Source organism: Ambystoma mexicanum, chromosome 4q (assembly GCF_040938575.1).
Source record: "Ambystoma mexicanum isolate Mex_15411 chromosome 4q, UKY_AmexF1_1, whole genome shotgun sequence".
NCBI lineage: Eukaryota > Metazoa > Chordata > Amphibia > Caudata > Ambystomatidae > Ambystoma > Ambystoma mexicanum.
The window spans coordinates 1,038,650,746-1,038,675,424 of NC_090928.1; the positions used below are offsets into that span (position 1 = coordinate 1,038,650,746).

Consider the following 24,679-nt stretch of genomic DNA (forward strand, 5'->3'; position numbering starts at 1 on the left):
ATGCTCTCTACATATGTCTATGATCACCACTAGTAACTGCATCCAACATCTTCTGCCAGTTTGCAGTTGAACCCTGGCAGCGTTTTCTCTTATGCCAGTTGTTATACAGATTTTTTAAGCAAATGGACTCTCATATTTGCCTAATGTACGAAATAGGTTTCTTTTTTAGGTCCCTATGCTCTTTACGATAGAGACACTTAGCCTTCAGTATTTCTAGATCATTTTCTATTCATTTGAGGTTATGATCGTTTCGCTTATCGTACCAGAGTTTTCGACAAGGGAGGACAACCAGTCCTCAAATTCATCGGGCATTAAGTCAAATAATAGGTGGCAACTACTTTGGACCTGTTCCCGCATTAATACACAAACATTAGTGATATTACCTTCAGTCCATACTACTTTGTAGCTACCAGGGTGCTTTTTTAAACCCACCTGCCACCCCCTTCCCCCGATGGATTTCACACTGGTCCAGACAAGACTAACCTCCCTTTTTGCAATATTGGGACTGACACCCCTTTCCAGGATCGGACTGTTACCACAAAAATAATCGAGGGTTGCTTCCTTTTTACCCAATGACCATGTGGATCTACCTGGGATTTCCCCTTTTGTTCTCCTGTTTGAGGCTTCCAATTTCCACTCTCTAAGAAAACGTAACCACTTTATCCCCCTCTTGTTTGCATCTTTTAACACCATTTTAAAATCAGGCTCAATCCACCCACCAGGGACCGGAAAACAAAACTTGCCACATCTGGCATTAAGGTTGCCAACCAATATAATAAGTCTTTTTTGGGGGCTTTCACACAGTTTGTTACCAGAGCATCAATGTATACAGAGACATTTTCAGTTGACTTTCCCCCTGGCAGGTCATGCACCTTCATTATCTACAAACGAGTACCCTTCACCCAACCTTTCCAAGTGATTTTCAACACTACATTCCCCTCCTCCTCTAAAGCAGTCATCAGGTTGGAATTTAACTCTTGCTTCACCTCAATCATCAAACCACTGAACGGGCGACCTTTAATCCCCCTTTGAGCCATACACTTATTGGGAAGGAACTAGTGCTTTTAATCATTCCCAAGCGCTTTAGAATGAGGAAAGACTTCTGTTAACTGTTTTCTAAGCACTACAAGAGTCCAGGTTGGTGGAGGGTTACTAAATGAAGATGATTGTATTTAAATATAAGGTGCAAATAACTATTTGGCTGAATGAATTTGTGATAAATGTTAAATTGTACTTGGTTTAAAAGCACAGTGAATGCAGCCTGTGCTAAAACTACACTACAGGCATTGCGTCACAGAGGCTAGCTCTGGCAGAGCACACGAAGGGACTGAGCAGCTGTTTCCTGTCCACTAAAAGCCAATGTATACTAAGAATAGGAGTGTACAGATTCAATGCACGACATACAGAGTACTATGGAAACGAGGACTTTGAGGAGAATTACTGGACCAGATAAAATATGAGAATATGGAGTGTTGAGAGTATGGCGGGAAGGTGTGTTTATATATATAAATGTTTACAATATAGAAAATGTTGCTAAACAAGAGCTACAATGTATTCCTGCAGAGGCAGCAGTATGTTAAGTAGGTTGAAAGGCAAGAAGGACAGTTTTGGATGAGCTATGCCGGTCTCCAGTGACCAGGTTGAACAGTACATAAAGGTGCCTGCTTGCCATCAGTCTGCATGGGGGGTGGCGGGGGAGTTGCGGGGGGATAGAGTTGAGAATAAATAGTGCCATGATTTTGGCAAAGTTTTTCAAATGTTCTGCTCTATTTACGTGCAACGAGAGCCATCATTTTGTATTGTTAATTTACATCTATCCAATAGGAAAGGCTGCTTTCGGACTAGGTTTTTTGGCCGCTACAATATGCACCACGCTCTCCGTGCCATTGGATAACAGGGGTGAGCCAGAAGCACCTATTTTACCATGGTCATGAGATCTTTCCGATGTATTGATCAGTATGGACAGGTCACTAATTTCCATCTGCAGCAACAATGACAGAAGCCCCAGCATCAGTTTCAGTAGCCAACTAGTCAGCATAGCCGCTGACTGCAACTGTCGTTTCTTTCCACGGGTCGCCTTTTTCTTATTTTTCAAGACCTTCTGTTCGTTATTTGGGGGCGTTGATATTGTGGAGTTTAATGGGGGAAGGGGTAGCTCACTTAGTACTGGTGTCAGGAAGTCTTCGACCAGTAATATCTTCTTAGTTTTAGCTTTGTTCCTGGTTTTTGAGTGGGGTAGGACAGCGGGGTTTGTGAGATGTCCACATCATGAACACTAGGCACCATAATCCCCAGATCCAAACAGTCAATGGGAGTGCTGTCACACAACAACTGGAACGACAATTCCATTCTCCCCAGTGGGTGTGCTCAGATGGCTAGACTTTAGTGAGATTTAAGTTCATGCAATTGGTTGCCCATCTTTTTTACTTCTTCATAGATACGGCCACTTATTTTTAATATAATTTTGATGGCAAAGTGTAGGACATCTCTTAAGACAAACGCACCAGAATGCCCAGACTGATCATTAAGGGAAGCTATGGGGGGGCTCTACAGGCTCGGTGCTCCCATCCTCAGTCAGATAATCAAAGTTTTGGGCTTGTGCCCGATTTAAAGGCAATGGCAGCGAGGAAAACATCTCTGATGACGCTGACAATCACTGTCCCGATGTCCCCTCTAGGAGAGGACTAGTTGTAGTACTAGGTCTAACTGGTGCCTGGCCCTCAAGACTATCGCCCATCAATGGTGGCTGCAGATCATCTGCCACAGGGTCAGTATGGGGCTGTGCTGAACTGTATAGCGATAGACATAATTTGAATAGTGAATTATCATCTATGTCACCAAATAAAATGTCTAAATCATTTGCCTGATTTACAGCAGGGGACTCTTCCTCCACCGGATTTGATTAAGTCTGCTTTAGGTTTTACCTACCTAGAATAACCTTGAGTCATTCATAAAAAGTAACATTGGGTTTTACTTTCCCTGGTCTGTTTTAGACGGACACAAAACAAGTCTTAGGTTTGCACCTGCCTTTAAATGGCTGATAGCTCCTGTAAAAAGTGTATAGGTTTTACTTACCTTGAGCATAACTGTTATTGCTTCCCTTAGTTTTTTAACTGAAAGGCAACTGTAATTGAATATTACACCGAGGTCCAACTTCCCTAGAATAACCGTTATCCTGAATCAGTTATAGGTGTTTTACTGTTCCTAGAATAAGTGTTCCACTATTCACAAAAAGTATATTGTCCAGTTGGTTTACTAAGTGATTTCTTGCTGAGCGTCACGGTACAACTGCTAGGGTCTACTACCCTCGTATTGCTGAAGGTAATCCAAAATTAACCATTGGTTTTTACTGCCCAAGAATAGGTTTGACCTATACTGAATGTGTATGAAAAGGTTTGACTGACTTAGACTACTGTTAGTTCTCTAAATAAGGTCTATGCTTTGGTCTGTGAACTTTAAAGCATAGAGTTGTTATTTTATAATTGTGGTTATATAGTATGTGCTAGTAGTTATTTCCCTCCAAGATTTATCTGGGCCTACTTGTATTTAAATAAACCATTTATTTTTTACAAAACATAGTGTGTCTGTGGACTATTTGTATTACAATTTCATTGTACTGATTCTACAGCACTTTCTCCTGCCTAAGTCAAGCCTGGCTGCTCTGTCTATGCTACCCTGGACTCAGGTGGTACAGCCTTATACAAAGAGTGGAGTCTTGTACTGACTCAGTTGATTGGTTTTACTAAGCCCTTAGTTGGTCTTCAGAAAAATTGTCCTGACAGACATCTCGAACAAAACACCCTCCTCGACTTCCATTACTACTTTTTCAGACCTAGCCATGACACAAAACTGGCATTGCTCGACATTACAGAACATATCCTAGAACAAGTAGATGCTTCACAACCAACCATCCGAAGTCTTCTCAATTTGTCTGCAACATTCAACACCACAAATCACCCCACTCTAAACAAGCATCTCAAGCCTTGGTGTAACATCTCCGGTCAAGCTGTAGATTGGATCACTTGCGTCCTAGAAAATACAATGCAGCAGATCAAATTGGGAGGTTTCTTATATATTTCCACAATTTCAACTGAAGGGTTACCCAAGGCTCATCCCACTACTCCTTTGCTTCAGTGTACATGTGCCCTCTGGCATGCCTCATTATACATTTCAGACTCATTTCCCAGATATATGTGGCAGACACTCAATTTATCACCTGCGACTCCATCATTCATCCATTCAAAAGTCATCCCCACTCACTGCTATCTGCAACATGCCAAAATGCCTTTAAGCCATTCACAGTCCTAAACTGTGACATACCTAAAATCCTAAACATTTGCTCCCATAGCAAAACGTTGCTCTACCTCCACTTGCCTACGGACCTACGCTCTGCACTGGCCCCCGAAGCAACTATCAGGAATCTGGGAGTACTGTTTGCCGATTCACTAAAACATTATGACTACAAAGCCAGGTACAGGCCAAGTAAAGTAAACGCTGCAAACACCATCTCAGGCTTGCCAGAAAAAATCACCCCCTACTTTCCATCCTACCGCACAGCCCAATAAACCCAATAAATCCAAGCCATCAGGATATCAAGCCTTGACACAAAAGCCCCTTCCATTAGCCTCCTCCATTTCCTAATGCAAGGATTTCGTAGCAAAGCAGTTCAGTTTGTCTCCGGGCATCAGCCCTGAACTGCCCTGGTTACCAGCTAACCCCTGCATCAAGGACAAGATCCCTCTTCGTTCCCACAAAGCCAATCATGGTTCATGTCCCACATACCATTAGGACTACTTTAAAAGCTACCGCCAGCCCACGCAAGAGTTGCAAATGCTAGGATTAATGACCTCCTAGATTTGTGCCAGTACAATTTGTATCGCCCTCCTGAGTGGGTGACTCCAGACCAGATCCTGTCACCGGTGCAGCCAGGATCGTGACACTGGTATTTGGTATGTTTCTCCTTTTTGGCCTTTGCAAAGCCTATATCACATGCATGATCTTGTCAGCTGTGACCACCACTTTCTGGAGGGACTGCATTAATATATACATTTGGAGTAAATCATCTTCCTCTGTCCAATCCAGCAGGTCTCTTACAAGCCCTGCAGACTGTGTAAATGTGCCTCTTTGTGACAAATTAATAAAGGAATGGTTACACTACAACCAACTCATTAGATTTCCTTCATAGGGCAAGTGTGAGATTCTCTTTAGTGAAATGTGAAAGGTTTGTACTCCTCTTATGGAGGCTTGAGGCACTTAGAAAGATATGCCTGTCTTCTTCCACCAGAAAGATATCCCGGTCTTCCTGCTCTTTGGGAGTCATGTCCTATTGTGTCCTAGTCGGTCAAAATGTGCGTCTTTAGATGCATCTCATTCAGGTTAAGTTGTCGTGGACCAAATCTGCTCAGCCCCAAATAACCAAGATCCACGTAGCCTGAGGACTAGATAAACACAGAAATGTTTCTTCCTACCCTCCCCCGCCAAGTAATCCTCCAGGTATACACAAGACTCTTAAGCGCAATCATTATTGTAACAAGGACATCAAGCCTACTAAGAATATTCACACTACTGTCTGGGCTCTAACTCCCGAGTCAGTGCTCAGTTGGCCTTACAAATGTTTAGGGGTGCACAGAGTACTCTTGCTCTTCAATGTTTTTTTTTCTTGTCAACTGTGTTGTAATTTCTAATATGTTGTATTAAGAGAGCTCACTCAAGTCAGTTTAGGGTAGTAGCAAAAGGCAGACTGCATTAATGTCTTGCAAGCTACTGACCAGAGCTAAATGCTTACTTTACCAGAGCGATCCCGGAACAACCTGACCCACCCACCAAACCTCCACCTTTATAGGTTATGACCGGTGACCAAATCGAAGCTTAGGAAGAATACACATCAAACAATACTTTACTGTCCAGCATCTATGAGGTAGCCTGCCTCCTCAGTCCCTACCTTTTCCAGAAAACCAGGGAGTGCCTCATCAACGCAGGTGACTGAGGCACACCGTCCACCTGATTTACAGAACCACCTACCCAGAAGCCACATTTTATATTCCTTGTGCTGGTACTTTTCCAATGTCATCTGCTAAAGTCTTCAGTTTGTATGTCTATACCATGTGACACCTCTGGTGGCTTGCGCAGAAATGTTGCATCAGCAGCTTCCACATCTCACTCTCTGTGATGCACTTACTTACGAAAGGAGTTCAGCGGAAGCCATAGAGCAATCAAATAATAAATCATTCCAATATCAAGTCCCAGTGGAACAGCTAGGAAACCTCTACACTAAACATTGGATTAAAAAGAAAAGACCTGAGAACATGTGATCATAATGAATGAAAAGAAAAATTACATCCACACTCGAGTATAGAGAAAAGGTGATAGGACATAAAATGTACTCACAGTAAGGCATTCTGCGCACAAAATCCAGTCCCCTTTCCACCATTTAGCCTTTCCTCAATCATCTCAAAAACAAGTTCATTCTTCTTTATAGATGTGCCTCGACTTGTGTGACTAATCACGGGACTTGATCACTTCTCCCCAAGAGGGAGCCTTTCTTTGTGAGGCCAGGGAGGTGTGCCCGCTATGCAATAATCCCCCTAGAGATTAGCGGTAAGCGGGTCCTCACAGGAAGACTACCCCCCACCACCACCCTGAGGAACAGGGACATGCGTTCCATAGAGGAACTCCCTAATGCCCCTAACACTAACACGACAAGACCACCAAGTCAGACCACAGTGTGTTATTGTCATACAGAGTTCAAGTTTCCTCTTGAAAACCAACCCTTCACGAGTACTATGTAGCAGTGTGGTGCAAGATTAATAAGGATTACTCCCAATAACGTGATGAAGAAGAGTAAACGGAGGATGTAGAACATCCATCAGACAGAGAGGAGGGACTACAACCCTTCGCTGGGGAGGCTCAGCAACCTGTGGTAAGGACTCCTCTTAGAGTCAGACAGGAAAGGAGCCCGGGTGCCTCAAACCAGCCAAGTTGTGGCTGGGCTGTGGGACCTACCAAACCTCTGTTGGGAGGAAAGAAGGTGGTGCTGCTGGCCAGAGACCTCGAAGGAGATCCAGGTTGTCAAGCAGAGGGGACGGAAACCCAAGAAGAAGCAGGAGAGAGCAGTGGCCTGACCGTACAGGGGTGGGCCGTAGGGTCTGACAACGGTATCAGGTAATATAATCGCGGCAAAAATGTTGCGGTAAAAAATGCCACTGTTTGACCAGGTAAAAGTGTGCCCCATTATACCATTTAAGGGGAGCAGGGGTTGCGGGGGTGTCCCACGCTCCCCTTAAATGGTATAATGGGTCCAGGGGTTGCGGGGGTGCCCCCCGCATGTTTTACATGGACTGCGGCGCAAAAACGGCAGCATTTTTGCCGCACTATTCTGTTACCACAGCAATATTTGCTGCAATTATATCACATGGAACCCTGACAACTACGCCAAGACCGTTGAAGCCTGAAAACCGTGTGGCAAAGTAAGCCGCGACCAGAACGAGAAAGCAAGTTGTTTTGAAGCCATTGAAAAGTCCTGCTCTTGAGAAGAGGCCTGGCGACGCCAAACCCTGTGAAAGAAGATAGCGGGACAGCGGTAGACCCAGGTGGGATCACGTAAGTAAAGAGTGCTGACATCCTACTTGTCGCAGTACTTGGTCAGAAGTTAAGAAGAGTAATGAATACTCTGGGATTCAGCCTGCTCGTCCCAGTCTTCAAACCAAAGTTATGAAGAGTAACGAGTACCCTGGGACTCAGCCTACGCATCCCAGTAAGTGACTAGAGAGTATGAAATGCCCCATAGAAGACGGTGGGTCCTAGGAGAAGAATAAGACACTGCTTGTCTAATACACCAGGAAGTGCAGAAACAGAATAACATTAAGAATAAGAGGGAGACAAAGAGTGAGTCATTCTAGAGACACTAAAGAGACTTTTGACGATGATTCTGAATGCTCAAAAGGCTAAAGAGTAGAGGCCTAACCAGAAAGCAAGGAGGGGGAAGGGAGACTGGGAACTACATCAGTTACTTAGACAAATACCTCAATAATATCCAAGGATTGCATATAAAAAGCAAGGAAAGATAGCTAGGAGAAGGGAATCACTCTCCTAGTCTTTTGGTGATCATCGAAAGCTGAAAAAGCTTATTCATGAGAATGGCCCTTTGTTGGTTGGAACTTTACAAAATTGCTTCAGGAAAAGGGAGTCATTCTCCTGATCTTTTGTTGTTTAGAACTGTTCTAAATCTATTCAGGAGAACAAAGTCATTTTCCTGGACATTTGTTGTTTTCTTATAGTGGTAGGGATATAATAGCTCCGAGTTGGACGGACGACCGGCCATATTCTTTTGTACTTCCTAGTAAGTTGGTAAGGTTAGGAAACCCAAAGGTTAGGGGGAGTCAGGCTTTTTGTCTGCAATTATTTCAATAAAATACCCTGAACTAAGAAGAACTAGTCTGTCTACTCCTTCTGACCTACCACACTTGATTAATCAGTGGGCAAATACTCAGCCCTACAAGTATTAAGGGAATGAGGACTATACACTAGGAGTACAAGAGGCTCCAAGTTGAATATTCGTATATGCTCCCTGTGTGTACAACTGTATAACACAGATGTCCATGATTTGATGGAAAATATTTTACCTAATAAAGAAGTGACCGAATCTATTTTAGTGACAATCAAAATCAAAGTTTTACTTTTTAAATGTTTTTTTTTTTATAATGCAGGGGAGACCCCCCGCAAACCCCTCTTAACCCTCCCTACCCTAAATGTTACCTTTACCCCACACTCCACCTATTATGCACTACACATATACCACATTAACTACCATTTTCGTTCAAATACTTTCGGTCACTTTTCCTTAGGTAAAATTGTATTCAGTAAAATCTTCAATATAAGATGCCGGTCAACAGCAAATTGTCCTAGAAATCCTGGTGGAGTCCCACACTAGCCATATAGTGAACAATATCACACGCTGTGTCCAATTTATAAGGTGACTTTAAATTTTAATTTCAATCGCAGAGGGAGGATAATGTGAAGTTTAGTTAGGAAAAATCAAAAAATGGGAGGCAGCACCACGTCAGAATTTATTTATATACTAGATATTTTGAAAACTGAGACACCTAAGGGCGGTCTCACTTGCTTCTCCCAATCGTCCTCTATTCAGGTGGCCAGGGAAAGGCCATCGCTTTTGGATCCTGACCCTGGGGGTGGATACGCTGGGGAGGATCACCTCGGTTGAGGAGATTTGGGGAAAAGGAGGTTGTCCTTAGGCAGACATAGTATCCCCCATTTCCATTCCATAGTGAACTCTCAGTCCCTGAGGCTTTTATAGGGTAGTGCCAAATACGCTCCAATTCTTCCTTTCAAACCATCCCTCAGGCAAAGCCTCAGTGTCAATGGACCAGGGAGAGAATAACAACATCTCATTGTGGGCAAAGAATAGTCTCACGGTGTGCAGTCATAATGTCGAAAAAAAAATGTCGACAGACAAAAATGTCGACAAAAAAATGTCGAAAAAAAAATGTCGACTTTCTCTTTTTTAATTATATATTTATTTTAGGGGTTTGGGAGCTAAAAAAAAGGGAAAAATTTAAAAAAAAATTAAAAAAGGGGGGTTGGGGGGAACCCCCCATATAAAAAAAAATGCATTGAAAAAAAAGTCGACATTTTATTTTTCAACATTTTTTTTTCGACATTTTGACTGTCGACATTTTGACTGTCGACATTATGACTATAAACCTAGTCTCACATCCACCTCTTCTTGTAAAATCAAGAGGCTATTAGAATATATCCTACCCTCCCTCTACCTTTGTAGGTTATTATCAGTCTTCACCATTGCCATACACTCCAACTGCCCCATATGCATATCCCTTTAAGACTGGGACAAAGAAGAAGCAACTAGGAGCTGTGCACACTACTCTCTGTGCGAACCACTTTGGGACTGAGACATGGAAAAGGACTGTAGAACACTACACTATGATGGTCAGGCACCTGCAGTCAATTAATGGTTCACAGGTGCATATAAAGAGTGAAAAACAGCCAAAGGGGCCTATAGGGCTGGGCACGTTAACCTCCCTGGCACCCTAAATGTATCATGAAAACACTGTAAAGAGAGGAACTTCACCTTTATTTGGTTAGCCTATCAAACAGATAACTGTCCCTACACAGACTAACTTTCCCTGTGTGTGAGGGTGTACTGTGCCTAGTCAACGGTGATCTGCCACCTATCTAGGTGAAAGACAGGAAGAAGTTGTCCACATCTAAACTACTTCTAAAATTCTATTGATTTACAAGTGGTCTTTTATCGTTCTTTATTCGTTACTGAGTTTGTTTCTAAAGGAAAGAAAAGAAAAAGATATGATTTGAAAAAAAGGAGGGATGTAAGTGGAGAGAGCATTTACTTGTAAATCTATTAGCATAATTGTTTAGCCTGGTGTGTGTTTGTAAACTTCACGTATCCATTAATACAGTCTACCAATTTCAGTGGAATTTTATAACTACCGTACCACCTTCGTCAGGACGGTAGGTTCATGTAAGGATTATGAAACTCCTTGATTGTGTACTCTATCTGCCATGCTGCTGCCCATTCGCTTGGGTTTCTTCATGCTCTGATATAGCAAAATCAGTAATCAACAGTCATTGATGCTGTTTACGGTGTAATTATTCTGTTCTTGTCAGAGGTTGGGTCATTGAATGAAAGGCCATGTACTCGGAATTGAGTGCCTATTGTTGCTCCCTTGCAGGTGATTCAAAGGGAAGTCTGCCTGCCTCCATGAGCGTCCAACTTGTTTGGTGCAATCATCTCAACTGATGTGAGTGCATATAAAGAGAGGCCAGAGAGAGACAATCCAGCTGGGCAGGAGAGCGCAGCAGTCAAAGGTGGAGCAGGCAGAATATGGGCCGCTGAAAAGGACGCCGATTTCTGCAGGGAAGCCAGACTGACACTGAGGCCAGAGCGGGACACGAGAGGGTCAAGGAGCTTTGCCGATCCCTGTGGTATGATTTGTAAATTTGATTTGTACATTTGTATCAGTCATTTGTATCAGTCTTCACCCAATTGTATGCACGTTTTGTAACAATAGTATGCAATTTGTAACAATTGTAAAATTTTTACAAATTTACAAATCAAATTTACAAATCATACCACAGGGTTCTGCAGAGCTCTTGACCCTCTTGTGCTTAGGACTAAGCACGAGTGCATCTAGGCGCAGAGAAGTTCTTATGTAATTCATCCAAGTGTCAAAGGGTTCGGCCTAGCAATATAAGGCCTAAACCAGGCAAACAAATAGGTTTTTAATTGTATCATAAAAATTGCCAGAGAGTCAAGAAGTTGAAAATTCGACGGAAGTGCATTCCACACAATGGGGCCAATGACGGAAAACCGGTGCTCGCCCCATGTGGTCGTTCTGACCATTGGGATTTGCAAAAGGCGCTGATCTAGAGAGACTAATTCTATGGCGCCTTTCTGTAACATGAGTGTTACTTCCTGCCGCAAGATGTTTAGATGTGGCTGGGATAGGTGTATTGGTGGACATTTTGGAGGTTTGCATTTGAACAGTAGGGAGTGTCCGTACCTCACAGTGTCCAAAACCCACTGATCTGTTGTGATGGTCTCCCATTCCTCGATGCAGCTTGACATTCTTCCTCCCAGAACGGTACGCTTCCCGTCATTGTTGGTCTTTCTGTTTGCTCGTCGACGACGAATAAGTTGGTCGTCTCTTGGAAGACTGGAAGTTTCTGCGCCGGCTTGAGGTCTGAGAGGCGCGTCTATATCCTTGGGAAGGATACGCTGATCTACCAAAAGATCTATCCCTGGTTGCTGAGAATCTTGAGTTCCCAGATGCTCCTCTAAAGGGACGAAAAGAACGAAAGGGCTTACCACTCTGGAGAGAACCCAACGAGCGTGCTGTATCCGAGTCCTCCTTCATGCCCTTCAAGGCCTCGTCCACCTTTTCTCCGAAAAGAAGATCACCTTCGAAGGGCATGTCCAAAACTTTATACTGTACTTCGGGTCTGAAGTTGGTGCACTTAAGCCAAGCCTGGCGTCTTAGAACAACTCCGTTATTTATTTGTTTAAAACCCGAATCTGCCAGGTCCACCGCTATGTTAATAGCATGATTAGATGCTTCTTCGCCTTCTCGAACCAGGGACATCGCCGTTCTTCTATGTTCTTCCGGGAGGTGGTCAAGGATAGGTGCCAGTCTGTGCCACATCTCCCTGTCATATCTGGCCACAATCGCCAGGGAGTTAGCTGCTTTCACCGTTGAGGCCCCCACAGAAAGAGCCTTCTTACCAAACACGTCTTGGCGCCTCGCCTCATTATCTGGAGGGGTAGAGCATTTATGTTGGGCCTTTGCTTTTCTCGTCGCCGCCGACGACACCACCGAGTCCGGTGTAGGCTGAGCCGAAAGACACTTCGCTGTAGAGTCTGGTACTTTAAATTTCTTTTCAATGCGGCCTTTGACAGCAGGCTCAGAAAATGGGTGAAGCATGGTTTGAACACCTTCTTTCCAGACATGGTCTAAAATGGGTATTGAGAATATTGAGCGTCTACTCTTGCCCATATGGTCAAAAAGAAAACAGTCCTTTTTCTCCTCCTGTTGGTCCAGGCCAAACTCCTTGCACGCTTTTTCCACCATGGAATGAAAGGCACCTATATCGTCCGGTGGTGACGGGTGAGTGGGACTCTTTGGTGTTTCCATTTCCACATCCGAAACTCAGGATGGATCCCTAGATGGTGAGAGGGATATATCTGAAGCTGACCCATGGTCAGATAGGGAGTCCGAAAGCTCACCCTCCTCCTGGACTGCTGGAATAGTTGGAACCCCGATCGATCTGGTCAGGCGGTGTGAAGGGCCGGGCTCATCGACGGGGGGGTGTCGACGGTACAGGTGGACGCCTTTCGTCCAGCGATTTCAGCAGCGAGTGTAAGGAGGACAGTACCTCCATGGACAGGGTCGCCTGAGAGCTTGGAGGTTGGGTAAACACCTGAGAGCAGGTTGCTCCTGATGGGAACCTGGCTCGTAGACCGAGGTCCTCCGGGCTCACAATTCTGAAGCCGTCGTCTTCTTTCGAGGCAATTGACGCTGCTTGTTCCTGTAGCAATGTGTCAGGCAACCCCATATCGAATACTTCTGGTCTCCAGGCCAGAACTTCCGTCGACGAGGACATCGTCGCCGAGGTCGTTGCTGGGTTGATGACCGGTGAAATCGACTGCGTCAGAGGCAGTGAGGACACCGACTGGTTCGTCGTCGTCGACGTTGGGCCTGCAGGTGGTTTAGGCGGTCCCGCCTTCACAGCGCTCTCCCTGCGTTTATTCGAATCTCTACTCGTGGCTGATCTGTGTTGATCGCCCGAGTAGGATTTAGGCCTTTCCTTTCCTTTCTTCGACGAAGTTGACGAAGATGTCTTTCTTGCAGAGTCTTTAGAAGAGTCCTTAGAAGAGTGACTTCGTGGAACGTCCTTTTCCACAGGTCGTGACTTCTTAGCCGGAGGTTCCGACGAAGTTGAGCGTCGAGGGGCTCCTGATGTTTTCGCAGAGGCCACTCTGCGCACAGAGCCCACCTCTGACTGAGGGTACGCTCCCGCACCGTCATTTAACCAGGATACCAGCCGTCGATTTCGATCCTTCAGGGTTTTCTGGGAAAAACCTTTACATATTTCACACTGGTCTGCCGAGTGGTGAGGGTGGAGGCAATAAATACAGTCTAAATGGCCGTCCCCCTCGTAAACCACCTTCAATCCGCACGTGGCACACGGGCGAAATAGAGGTTTTCCCGACATCCCGATAAAATTAACAAACTCACAGGAGTTCGACAATTCGAAAATCTAGCAGTAGAGACTCGCAAGGAGATCCCACTATCTTTGGAGACGGTTGAAATCTGACGGGACCCGCGGGGGCGGGGCTTTTATACCGCTACGTCCTACGGGGCATGCGTGAACGGACCCAGAGAGGAAGTAGATGTGGATAGGGCACACAAGTGTCGGAAGTTTTTTCCTATAGGAAACGACTATATATGTGTACCGAGGGTTCCCAGTCTGACGACGGGGAATATTCTAAGCATGTGAATCCATGAAAGATCCAATGCTGGAGAAATTTGGGTGTCATCCGCATGAGTGTCATGACAACCCAAATTCCGAAAGAATATTCAGAAAAGTTTGAATATAGATGTTAAAGAGCAGGGGCGATAATGAAGACCCCTGAGGGACCCCACACTCAACCGGCACAGTCTCAGAGAGGCAATCACCCATTTTCACCTGTTGGGTGGGGTCAGATAGAAAAGACACAAACCATCTCATGGCCTCTTCTGAGACATGTGCCACTGATGACATCCTTGCAATGAGAATATCAAAATCCACTGTGTCGAAGGCCGCTGACAAGTCTAGCATAATAAGCATGCTGACAGTACCTTCGTCGGTGGCCCCCAACAGGTCAACCCAGACTGTCATGAAGGCGGACTACGTTCCGTGGGCTGATCTAAAGCCTGACTGAAAACGGTAGAGAATCTTATGTTCATCTGTAAATGTCTGCAGTTGCCTTGTCACCACCAATCTTGGCGGGCCATAATAGGCCAGCTATTGGAGGATAATTGGCCAAAACCTTATGGTCCAATGTTTTTTAACAATGGTGTGAGGAAGGATTTACGTTTAACGCTGGAGGAACACAACCTTGTAAAAGTGAGGCATTTATTAAAGATAAACAATATGAGTAGATCAATCGACACACCTGATTTTTGTGTGTATATAGTAAGTGGATTTTATACAAGGGAATAATGCATTTTAAGGTGCAGAGGTTAAAGAGGACAGCCCTGGCATATGGGCTGCAAAGACATAAAACAAAAGTCAAGTTCCCAAATCTGGGAACTCACGTCCTCTGCACTCTATGGGTGGCTCAATGATGAGTCCTATTATCAATTTTTTCTATTAAATAGAAGATTGGGTAATATATTTGATTGAGATTAACAGTAGAATGATCAATAATAATTGTTCAATTGCATATGTACAAATATACACAATGACAAAACGTATATTAGTTTAAATCCAATGATTTATTTAGGAGCCCAACGCATTTCGTGAATTGGTTGTCTTCTTCAGAGGCAATTTTCATAATTTTCAAACTTTTCAAACAATCTCTGAAAAACATAACATTCAAATAAATCCACATTAGAACAAATCATCTCAATGCAGAGTATCTTATATATTATTACAAAGGTAATCAAATCAGTCATATCATAACGCCTAATTTTGTGGATAAAGATCCAAGATGTTTGACTTTAAGCCCACTAGGGTCATTTAACCCTTCCTTTTTTCGGATTTCTTTTTAGAACAAGGGGTTTTCCCTGGCCCATTCATTGCTGAACAAAATGGCTGACCACACTACTAAATTGGATCCCGCTTCAGTATTTACTCGTTAACTGTGTTGAGACCCTTGCTGGTAAGATAAAGCTATGCCTTTACTATCTTTACTTTTTCTTACCTACCTATCCATTCTAATTATTTTTTACAATATATTTTGTAGCATTTTTTTCTAATAGGACCTCAGCATATTCTGACGCAAATAGACAGAGGATCTACTTTCCACCTTCTCTATGATGTAAAACTATCTTTTTGATGACTGATATAATCTAAACCATAGGTAAATGTTCTATTGGAATATTGACACGCCCTATTTTTGACAACAATTACTTTATTGACTATTGGGTTTAACACAACATACTAAATAGATATTATATGTGATTCACTTTGTGATGAACTTTTTTGTACAGATAGGACACAGTGTGTCTATGATTATTAGTAAGGACAAATTAATGAGCACGATATGGTTTTCTTTTTGGATCTTTATCCACAAAAATAGGCGTTATGATACGACTGATTCGATTACCTTTGTAATAATATATAAGATACTCTGCATTGAGATGATTTGTTCTAATGTGGATTTATTTGAATGTAATGTTTTTCAGAGATTGTTTGAAAAGTTTGAAAATTTTGAAAATTATGAAAATTGCCCCTGAAGAAGTGAACCAATTCACGAAACACGTTGGGCTCCTAAATAAATCATTGGATTTAAACTAATATACGTTTTGTCATTGTGTATATTTGTACATATGCAATTGAACAATTATTATTGATCATTCTACTGTTAATCTCAATCTAATATATTACCCAATCTTCTATTTAATAGACAAAATTAATAATAGGACTCATCATTGAGCCACCCATAGAGTGCAGAGGACGCGAGTTCCCAGATTTGGGAACTCGACTTCTGCATTTATTAAAGATGTCAAGGGCTCGCCAAGAGCCGAGGCATGCTGTTTGACAAACATGCTGGAATTGGATCGTAGCTTTTCCACATATTTGAGAATTTCATCAATCCCAATGGCAGAGAAGCTAGAGCAGAGACTAGATGAAGGTGTAGAATAAGAGATACTTATTTCAGCCTCAGTGGCTGTTAGGCAGGCAAGCATATTTTTTCTAATGATGTTAACTTTCTCTTGAACGAAACAGCTAAATTCATTAGCCAGAATAACTGACGCTGGAAGTTGAGAGTTGACATTTTCAGAGGTAGAAACATTTCTTATAACGTGGAGCAGAGGCTTAGGTTTGTTCTCACCTTGATCAATTTGATTTTGCATTACAAGAGATTTTGCTAGCACAATTTCTTTTTTGTATGTGGCCAAGGCTAGTTTGGCTGCCAAATGAGAAATTTCATCTCTTACTTTAAGCCACATTTTCTCCTTTTTCCTATATTGTTTTAAAGTTTTGAGATTCTCATTGTACGATTGATTGTTCTTCTTTCTATTTCCTTTAAGGACTATGAGAGGGGCAATGCGATTGCAATTATTTTGCAAGCCTGACATCAAATTAAAATAGTAGTCTGAACAATCCATATTGGGTTGTATATAAGGGAGGCTATGTACAAGGTTGTCATCCAATATACAGTCCAAATCCCTTTTCCGATGGTGCAATTGTAAATTGGCGACAATAATGTGTGTCTGGGACTGAAAAGAGCTCCATAAAAGAAAACTGACCCGTGAGTGATCGGACCAGCTGACAGAGATTATAGTACAATCGGCCAGGGTTGAGCATCGATAGATCACTGGGTCCAGACAATGGCCACCTATATGGGTGGCAAGTTTAGACATGAGTCGAAGACCTTGGGCCTCATAACGACCCTGCCGGTCCAGAAAGAACAGTGGTGGTAAAACCGCTGCCACTGTTTTTTCCAGACTGGCTGATTAAGAGTCCTGAAGGCGGGAGGTGTCACTCCCGCCAGGTCTGACCTGGAAACACCGGCTCTGTCATAGACGGAGTGTTTCCATGGTCCCCATCCCCATGGAGTCCTATGCGGCTCCATGTGAATGGGAACTTACGCAATTCCGCCTCCGGAATTCCTAGGTCACCGGGGTCATAATGCCCTGGTAATTCCGGGAATCACAGAGGCGGAATGGTAATATGGGTTCGGCGGTAAACTGCCGGTTTTTTCTGCTCGGTTACTGCCGGACTCGTAATGAGGCCCCATGTGTCTGTAGGATGTTAAATAGATATCTACAGTCACCGTCTTCCATGATGTTACACCAAATATTAAGGTCACCCAAAATGATTAATTTTTCATGTTGAAGCACCTGTGAACCTAGATAAACGTCTAGGGCATCCAGGAACAGTGTAAATAAACCAGGAGGTCTATAACAGAGGATAAAGTTATGGGTCTCACTAGGTGATAGGTACAGACCAACATTTTGGATGAATCATCCCAATCAAGAGGTTGAATATTGCAGACTACAGCAGAGGACTTTATCACAATGGCCACTCCTCCCCTTCTTTGAGTGGTTCTGTTATGCCACTTTATGTGGCACTTGTCTAGCACTAACTTGTGAAAGTGGGCTGTGCAGTTATCTGAAAAGCAGGTTTCAGTTATAAAACATATCGAGGTCCAGGGAAGAAATGACCTCTTTAATGGCTGTAGCCTTCTTCACTGCTGATCAGGCGTTAATAAGTGCCAACTTCAAAGGAGTTGGCTTAAGGTTGTGAAAGTGCTGCTTATTCTCTAGGTCAAGATTGTGTAAACAAATTGTATTTAATGTGCAAAGCGATAGTGTGCCAGAACCGGTTAACCGTAATGACAGTAGGTCATCAGCAGAGTAAAAAAAACGCCCATGACACTGTATGCCAGAGCTATGTGTTGCCCGTTCGGAGTGGGGAACACAGAAGTCTCCCATATGCTGCTGATAGCTGCAGGAAAGTCTGGAGGAAGCAAGCACTGCCCGCCGGAGCTCGCAGAGAGAGGGAGAGGAGTGAGCGTGAACCAGAGAAGAAATCCAAAGCACCCGGAGGAGTGGCCGCCCACCAGTGAGTGACAGGGGAAGATCACTCAGGCCGGGGCACTCCAAGGGCATGGTGTTTGTAACAGAAAATGTCAGTCAAGTAAACGTATGTGATAAATGCGTCTGGAGAGCAAATGTAAAATATTGAAACACGAACGAACTGCAAAGTATTTACCGAGTTATTGAATACCAAAAGAAAGAAATATACAATGTATGTGAAATATCGCACATGTGAAAGGAAAGTGATCAAAAGTTAGGAATGCATTGAAACCAAACAAAAGCCTTTTTGAATTTAGAGACAGTGCAAATCAGCTTTGAGCTTTTAATGAAATCCTGGGAGGAGAGTGAACAGGATTTGAGAAACACTGTGGAATAGTGTGAAAGCATGGTGGTGACAAGGAGAAACACCACAAAGTGAAGTTTATAAAAATCACATGTTGGCAAGGTCAAAAGACTGCCAATGGATTACAAAGGTTTATAAGGACTAATAAAACAGTTGCAGATGGGAAATCTGTGTTGGCAAGAAAGTCCAAGGAAAATCGCTTAACATTACAAAATTTTATGGGTGATCAGTTGCATGACCTGTGATGGGTGGGCTGTGTGGTCTGACAACTGCACCTAGACCGAATAGCCCCTACTTGGATTAAACCAAGGAACGTCAAGAGGCGGAAGCTGTTACGGCTAATAAATGTTCAAGAGACTAAAAGAAAGGCAAACAAAGAGTTGATGAAAAGGCTGAAAGGTTATAAAGAAGATTTGCTAAGAAAGGTTGAATGGACTGTAAATTGAAAAGTCAAGAGAACTGCGTTTATCCGTGGGGAAGGGACCCTCAAGGATATTTTGTGTAACTGTGTTGAATTGGGGAAGGGAACTCTGAGGACATTTTGTGTAATTGTTTTGAACCTGAGAAAGGGGAAGCTGAAATCCAGCCGGGAGCTGTCAGAAGCTCAGAACATTATTTTGAACACTGTTGCTTTGGTTGCCGAGATCCCTACACATTTTATCTCTTTAGTTGTGCGGACAAGTATAGGTTTTCGACAGAGATGGACTTGAGTTGAACTTACTGACACAGAAAATCCTTAGATTCTTTAGGTAGGGAAATCTCACCTCAGTATAGGGCAAGTTAGGTCTTACACCATCCTGACATTTAAAAAATAAACCTTTGCTTTTAGGAAAAGTGAATCTGTTGTCTGTGCCATTATTCATGATGCCTTTACAACACATGTATCACATATCTATCGACTTCAGATATGAGGTTATACAGGAGTTACGATACGCTTTGGCTCAATATCCACCAGCCAAAGTTCACAGGTGTAAACTGGAATTCGCAGCAGAATGTCCAAACTGTAAAGCCACCCTCTTTCATATGCCTTGACAGTGCCCTAAATTACCAGACTACTGAAAGGTACTGAAACTAATGCATTAAATCCAATCTCCTGCACTGCAGACCAACCTACGTATTTGTCAACTTTGGTATTTTGTAGAGTTCCTAAAAGATAAAAACCCGATTTTTGCATCCAGCTAGGATTGCAGCTACTTAAGTGATATAAATGAGATGAACAAAAGAAATATCTGCCAGGTTCTGTATGCGCGTGAGGCACATTACTTAAGGCAATGAAAACAGGGTGTTTTTTGGCAATGTGCTAATGCATCAACAAAGATAGTTAGATACATAAGCACATCTTTGTATGCATTTTCTTCGGGGTGTAGGTCAGGTGGTATGTTTTAGGTAGAATGTTGTGGAAGAGATGCAAGTAAAGAAAAGCACTATTACTTCCAACAATGGCTTTAGAACATCTTTTCATATTAAGCATCATGCAGGATTCGTTCAAATTCAGGGGCTGTGAAAATAGGCGTTCTTACTATCCCATTTAAGGTACTATTTTATCATCCTCAAAGGTTGGAAGGGCTGCGTTGATCCTGGAGGAATTTGTGCCCAATACTATAGGCTGGAAACTGTTGTGTGTGGTGCATGCTCAACTCACTGAGCTATACTACCACCATCATCATGAGAGAATAACTCACAGTACACAAAATGTATATGTTGCCAATAAATGCTACATAAAATGTATATGCGTGTTTGATTACAGATGCCAATATTTAATAAACCTGGTAATAAAATACCTCATAATTGTAGAAGGGCTGGTTGATGACTCCTGCAATTGCCTTTCCTTCATAGGCAATTCCAATCAGGACGGTTACATGGTCCAATAAACCTGTACAAAAGGATGCATGGAAATCTTAGAAATCAATTTCAAGTGACCAATACATGAATCGCAAATTGTATTTCATTATATGAAAAATGGTACCCCCTTTCTGTCTCTACAACAGAGAAGGTCTACCACCACATATGGTATAATATTTATGTGAGGAAAACAGATGTCACTTCTACACAACTGATATTCAGCGACTTAGACCAAACGATGAAGAAACAAAATATGCATTTCTGAACGACTAAACCAAACAGGGTTGCATGGAATATGTGCTTTTTAAACAACCAATGCCATTCATGCCAAACTGATATGGTCATACATAATGCCAAAACCACATACCCCTCTACCATTGGCAGAATATGCGTGTGGCCTACATTTACTTATTTTCGATTTTAACAGAATGTCAGTTTTAAACCAATCTTTATTTGCCAACACAAAAAATAAATAACCTCCTATGGTTCCCTATGTCTAAGATGGTTTCCCCAAGCTATAAAATAATAAGCCGGTGCTCATCAGGCTGCCTCAGAACAAAGCTCATCTTTCAGTCCAACACCTATTCAAACATATCACCAACCTTGCTCTTTAGAAAGAAAGAATACATTATTCTAGGCTGGTGTTTATACTAGGGTTATGTAAACCCAGAAAAAAGGGGGTGGGGCAGGCCGCTGTTTTTCTGACATTCCCCCAAAGGTTCACATGTATTTGGTACTTCCTGAAACGAAAAGAAACAGTTGCTGCAAAGAAAATGGTCTTTCAAAATTTCATCTAGCGTCTGACAAAAATCTAGTCTAGTTCTCAAGATGTATCCTCCGGGGATCAGTCGTTTTGAGACTGGCATTGGTGAAGGCATGCCCCTGTACGCTATTGCTAGAAAGAATACAACCAGCTAGGAAAAAAAGGCCAAGCGATTGCTTGCAAGGATAACAAGTTTTAACCGTACAAAAGGTAAAGGTGCAAGCAAAGGACTCAGCTGCTCGAGAACGTTCTGGCATAGTCTGTATGAGCAATATATTAAAATGATACACAGTCTTCCGTCACAAGATGTCAACTGGGTCCGTCTCTCCAGGGACTGAAGTACAGGCTTTTCACATATTGCTGTTCCAGGGTTACTATTGTACGACTATTGTACGATAACACTACCACATCATTATGGCATGCACCTGGGAAACTTGGGGATTGGCACAGAGGGAGGAACACGATCATGCTGACCCACACATTTTCTGCTCGGTTCATATCTCACTCTACGCACGGAAGGCGTCCACTCTTGTTTTGAGCTACAATGTATCCCTCCCTGTACCATAAACTACAAAATGTGGATTTATGGGATAAGGTGAAGTGGTCACGTTCGTTTGGATCCTCTATGGCCATTGGTTTTATTGCTGGTCGTCTGAGGTCACCCACTATCGCGGAATGCAGAGGTTCTTGGACCGGGTCAGTGGTGGGTGCCATTACTCCTGGTGGGCTGGGTGGGGGTTGGAGGTCTTCTGTTGGCCTGGCTGTGATGAATGCGCGCCGTGAGGATCCTGGTGCTGTCTCATGGCCTTGCAGGGCGCATTCCTCTCTGGGATAACAAGTAACTGCAACAGTTAAACAACAAAGGCAGGTGTCTGTGGGAATTAACAGCGCAGGTTCATCTGCTCTCTGAGTTTGGGCCTGTTCATGTTTCTTCATTGGGCCTATGTTTTACCGCGCAGCCATGCAGGACTGACTGTTCATAATAGCTACAAAATGGTGTCTTTTATATGCGTCAATTGATGAAATATTGTGTTTGTGCCGAGTTGATTAGTACAGCCCTCTCCCCCTGGCACATCGCCCGTCTATCTATGGGACTCGCTCCACTCTAAAGAGCCTATGGGGTGGGAAAGGCTCATTTCCTTCTCAACATTGGAAATTCCAAATGTGTCTGTTCTGAGCCCTTCCAGACCCTTTTCGTACTTCTTACGGGGTCAGCACCCTCTCAGTCCTGTGTGGGCTCTGGTTGTCTTCTGCCCTGCTGCTGTCTCTGCTTCGCTCACCCAGGCTTCTCTGTCGGTGTTGTAGCCCTTTGTGGGGTTGACCCTCCTGTAGCTTCTCGAGGGTTGTGGGCTCCTCTGGCCTGTGTGGCACCCCCTGTGGGGTTCTCTCTCTAATGACCCCTCACAGACTGTGGGCTGCTCAGGCCCGTGTGATACTCCCTCACGGGCTACTGGTGGGTCCGTAATAACGCAGACCGTCTTAAGGTTGTTGCGGTCTGAGGATCGGAATGGCTTCCTCGTCTTGGGAGCCTTACGGTGGGTACTTCCTGTCTCAGCAGTCCCTCCGTGTTTGGGGACTACGCCTTTGAAGCTCCAGCGTCATGTATGCCACCTCCTTCTCCCACCCACCACAGTGTTGCTTTGGTTCTAGGCTCCTCCCCTGCTTGACTTCGTGGATTCCCATTCGCTGCTCTCTGGCAGCAGCTCCCTCTCTCATTTGGTTTCCGGTCCTTTAACTCCGAGCTGGAAGATGGATGCAGATTCCATTGGTCAGCGTGATCTCCGGTGGCTGCGACATGCACACATCTGTTCTCCAGCCATTCGTCTGTATATGTTTAGTCCCCATATAACCAACAACGGGTTTGAATGGATGGGAGGTGGGTGAGGAGTATGAACTTGGCATACCTTGTTTCCAGAGGGGGTGGGGGGTTCACTCCCACTGGGATCCCGCTTGCCCCTACTCCTTGGAAGGGTGTTGCATAGCAAGCTCATCAACCCAGTCCCACATGGAGTGGCTCCCCCTTGGGAAGAAAGCGCGATTATGTCAAACAGTATTGAGGCATCCGATCATTGTAGAGCATAAACGTTACGCACTGTGGTTATACTTGTGGCTGTAGTGCTAGCCCCTGTTCATACAGAATAGTGGGATGTGCACACCATAGTACACAAATTAGAGCATTTTTTTGCAGCAGCAACAAATATACGGTACAGCAAAGTGACACGCATATGATCATGCACATCTCCATTTGAGAGCAGGCCACACCCTCTTCTTTCAATCTCTTCCCCAGACCTTTTTCTCTCAGTGAATGTCTTAAGGGCTCATTTATAATATGGCTAACACAGAGGGGTAGGAGGGTGGATGGTCTAAAGGAAGTGGGGGTGTAGTGGTACATGTTCCAGTACAGCGAGTACAATTGTGTTACCTGTAAATACTATTCTACAGCATTGGTGTAGATTGACGGGATTACCTGAATATTCGCTGTAGAAGTGTGGATCCTCTTGCACAATACATATGCACACACTAATCATCATTAAAAAAAGCACATATTTTAGGGTTCTCTTGTCCAATTTTTTGAAACCCGTAAACTTGTTTTTACTGGCTTTGCTTTTCTTTTTTTAACTTTACTTTTGCAGCCAAAGGAACTTCCACTGAAGCCCACCTGCCACTGTGGTGAAGGATGGCGTCAACTGTAATTTGGTTTGGCTTCACCAGAGGTGTTGTCATTTATAATGCATTAATAGTACAATGCTTCGCTACAATACCCATTTCACTGACAAATCCTAATAGATGCAAAGACCGCAACTCGGTACTGGGCTACTGTTAAAGGATGCCAGCCCAACCACTGGCTACCCACACCCAGTACAGCGCTCTGCTGCACTGAAGCCATGCCTGCGCTTTAAATTTTAAAAAACAAATAAAAAATAGTGCCTTCTCACTTGCATCTACTGTATCTGACTGGTTGGTACTTGTGCTGGCTATACAGATTATCATCTTTTTATCTGTTTATCACTTGTCAAGGGTTCAAGCCCTTGGCTACCATTCCTGGACCTGTAAAAGGAAGCCACACACTTACCGGGTTCTCCAGACGATCCTGAACCAAATCCACAGTGATTGGCACCATGATGTTTTGTCCCTGCATCCCGATACAATTCTTGAAATCGGCATGGGTCCTCTTGGTCTGGAAGTAGTAGAGTGTTGCTTGCACCCCCCTACTGGGTATTACCATTGATTTACATTGGTTCCCAAACCGGCATCCAAAACCTGGAGTTGGAGTTCTTAAAGGGAGACCCCTTCTGCTGTTTGCAGCGGTTGGTTGCTACTTTGAACCCATTTGTGGGTCCGATCTTGTACTTCCCTTACTTTACTCTATAACTGCTTGCCCCGGGACATTTTTCAGTAGTTTAAGGGGAAAATTTCTACAAATGTTTT

The 24,679-nt window shown here is 43.6% G+C and overlaps 1 protein-coding gene across 3 annotated transcripts in view; it reads right to left on the minus strand.

Annotated features, from left to right (window-relative positions):
- BPNT1 (3'(2'), 5'-bisphosphate nucleotidase 1) overlaps nt 1-24,679 on the minus strand; it is a 756,164-nt gene that overhangs the window by 275,238 nt on the left and 456,247 nt on the right. For all 3 annotated transcript variants that reach the window (XM_069608587.1, XM_069608588.1, XM_069608589.1), the window contains one exon: nt 20,427-20,518. In XM_069608587.1, coding sequence (XP_069464688.1) covers nt 20,427-20,518 — 92 coding nt within the window. The remainder of the gene's footprint in view (nt 1-20,426; nt 20,519-24,679) is intronic.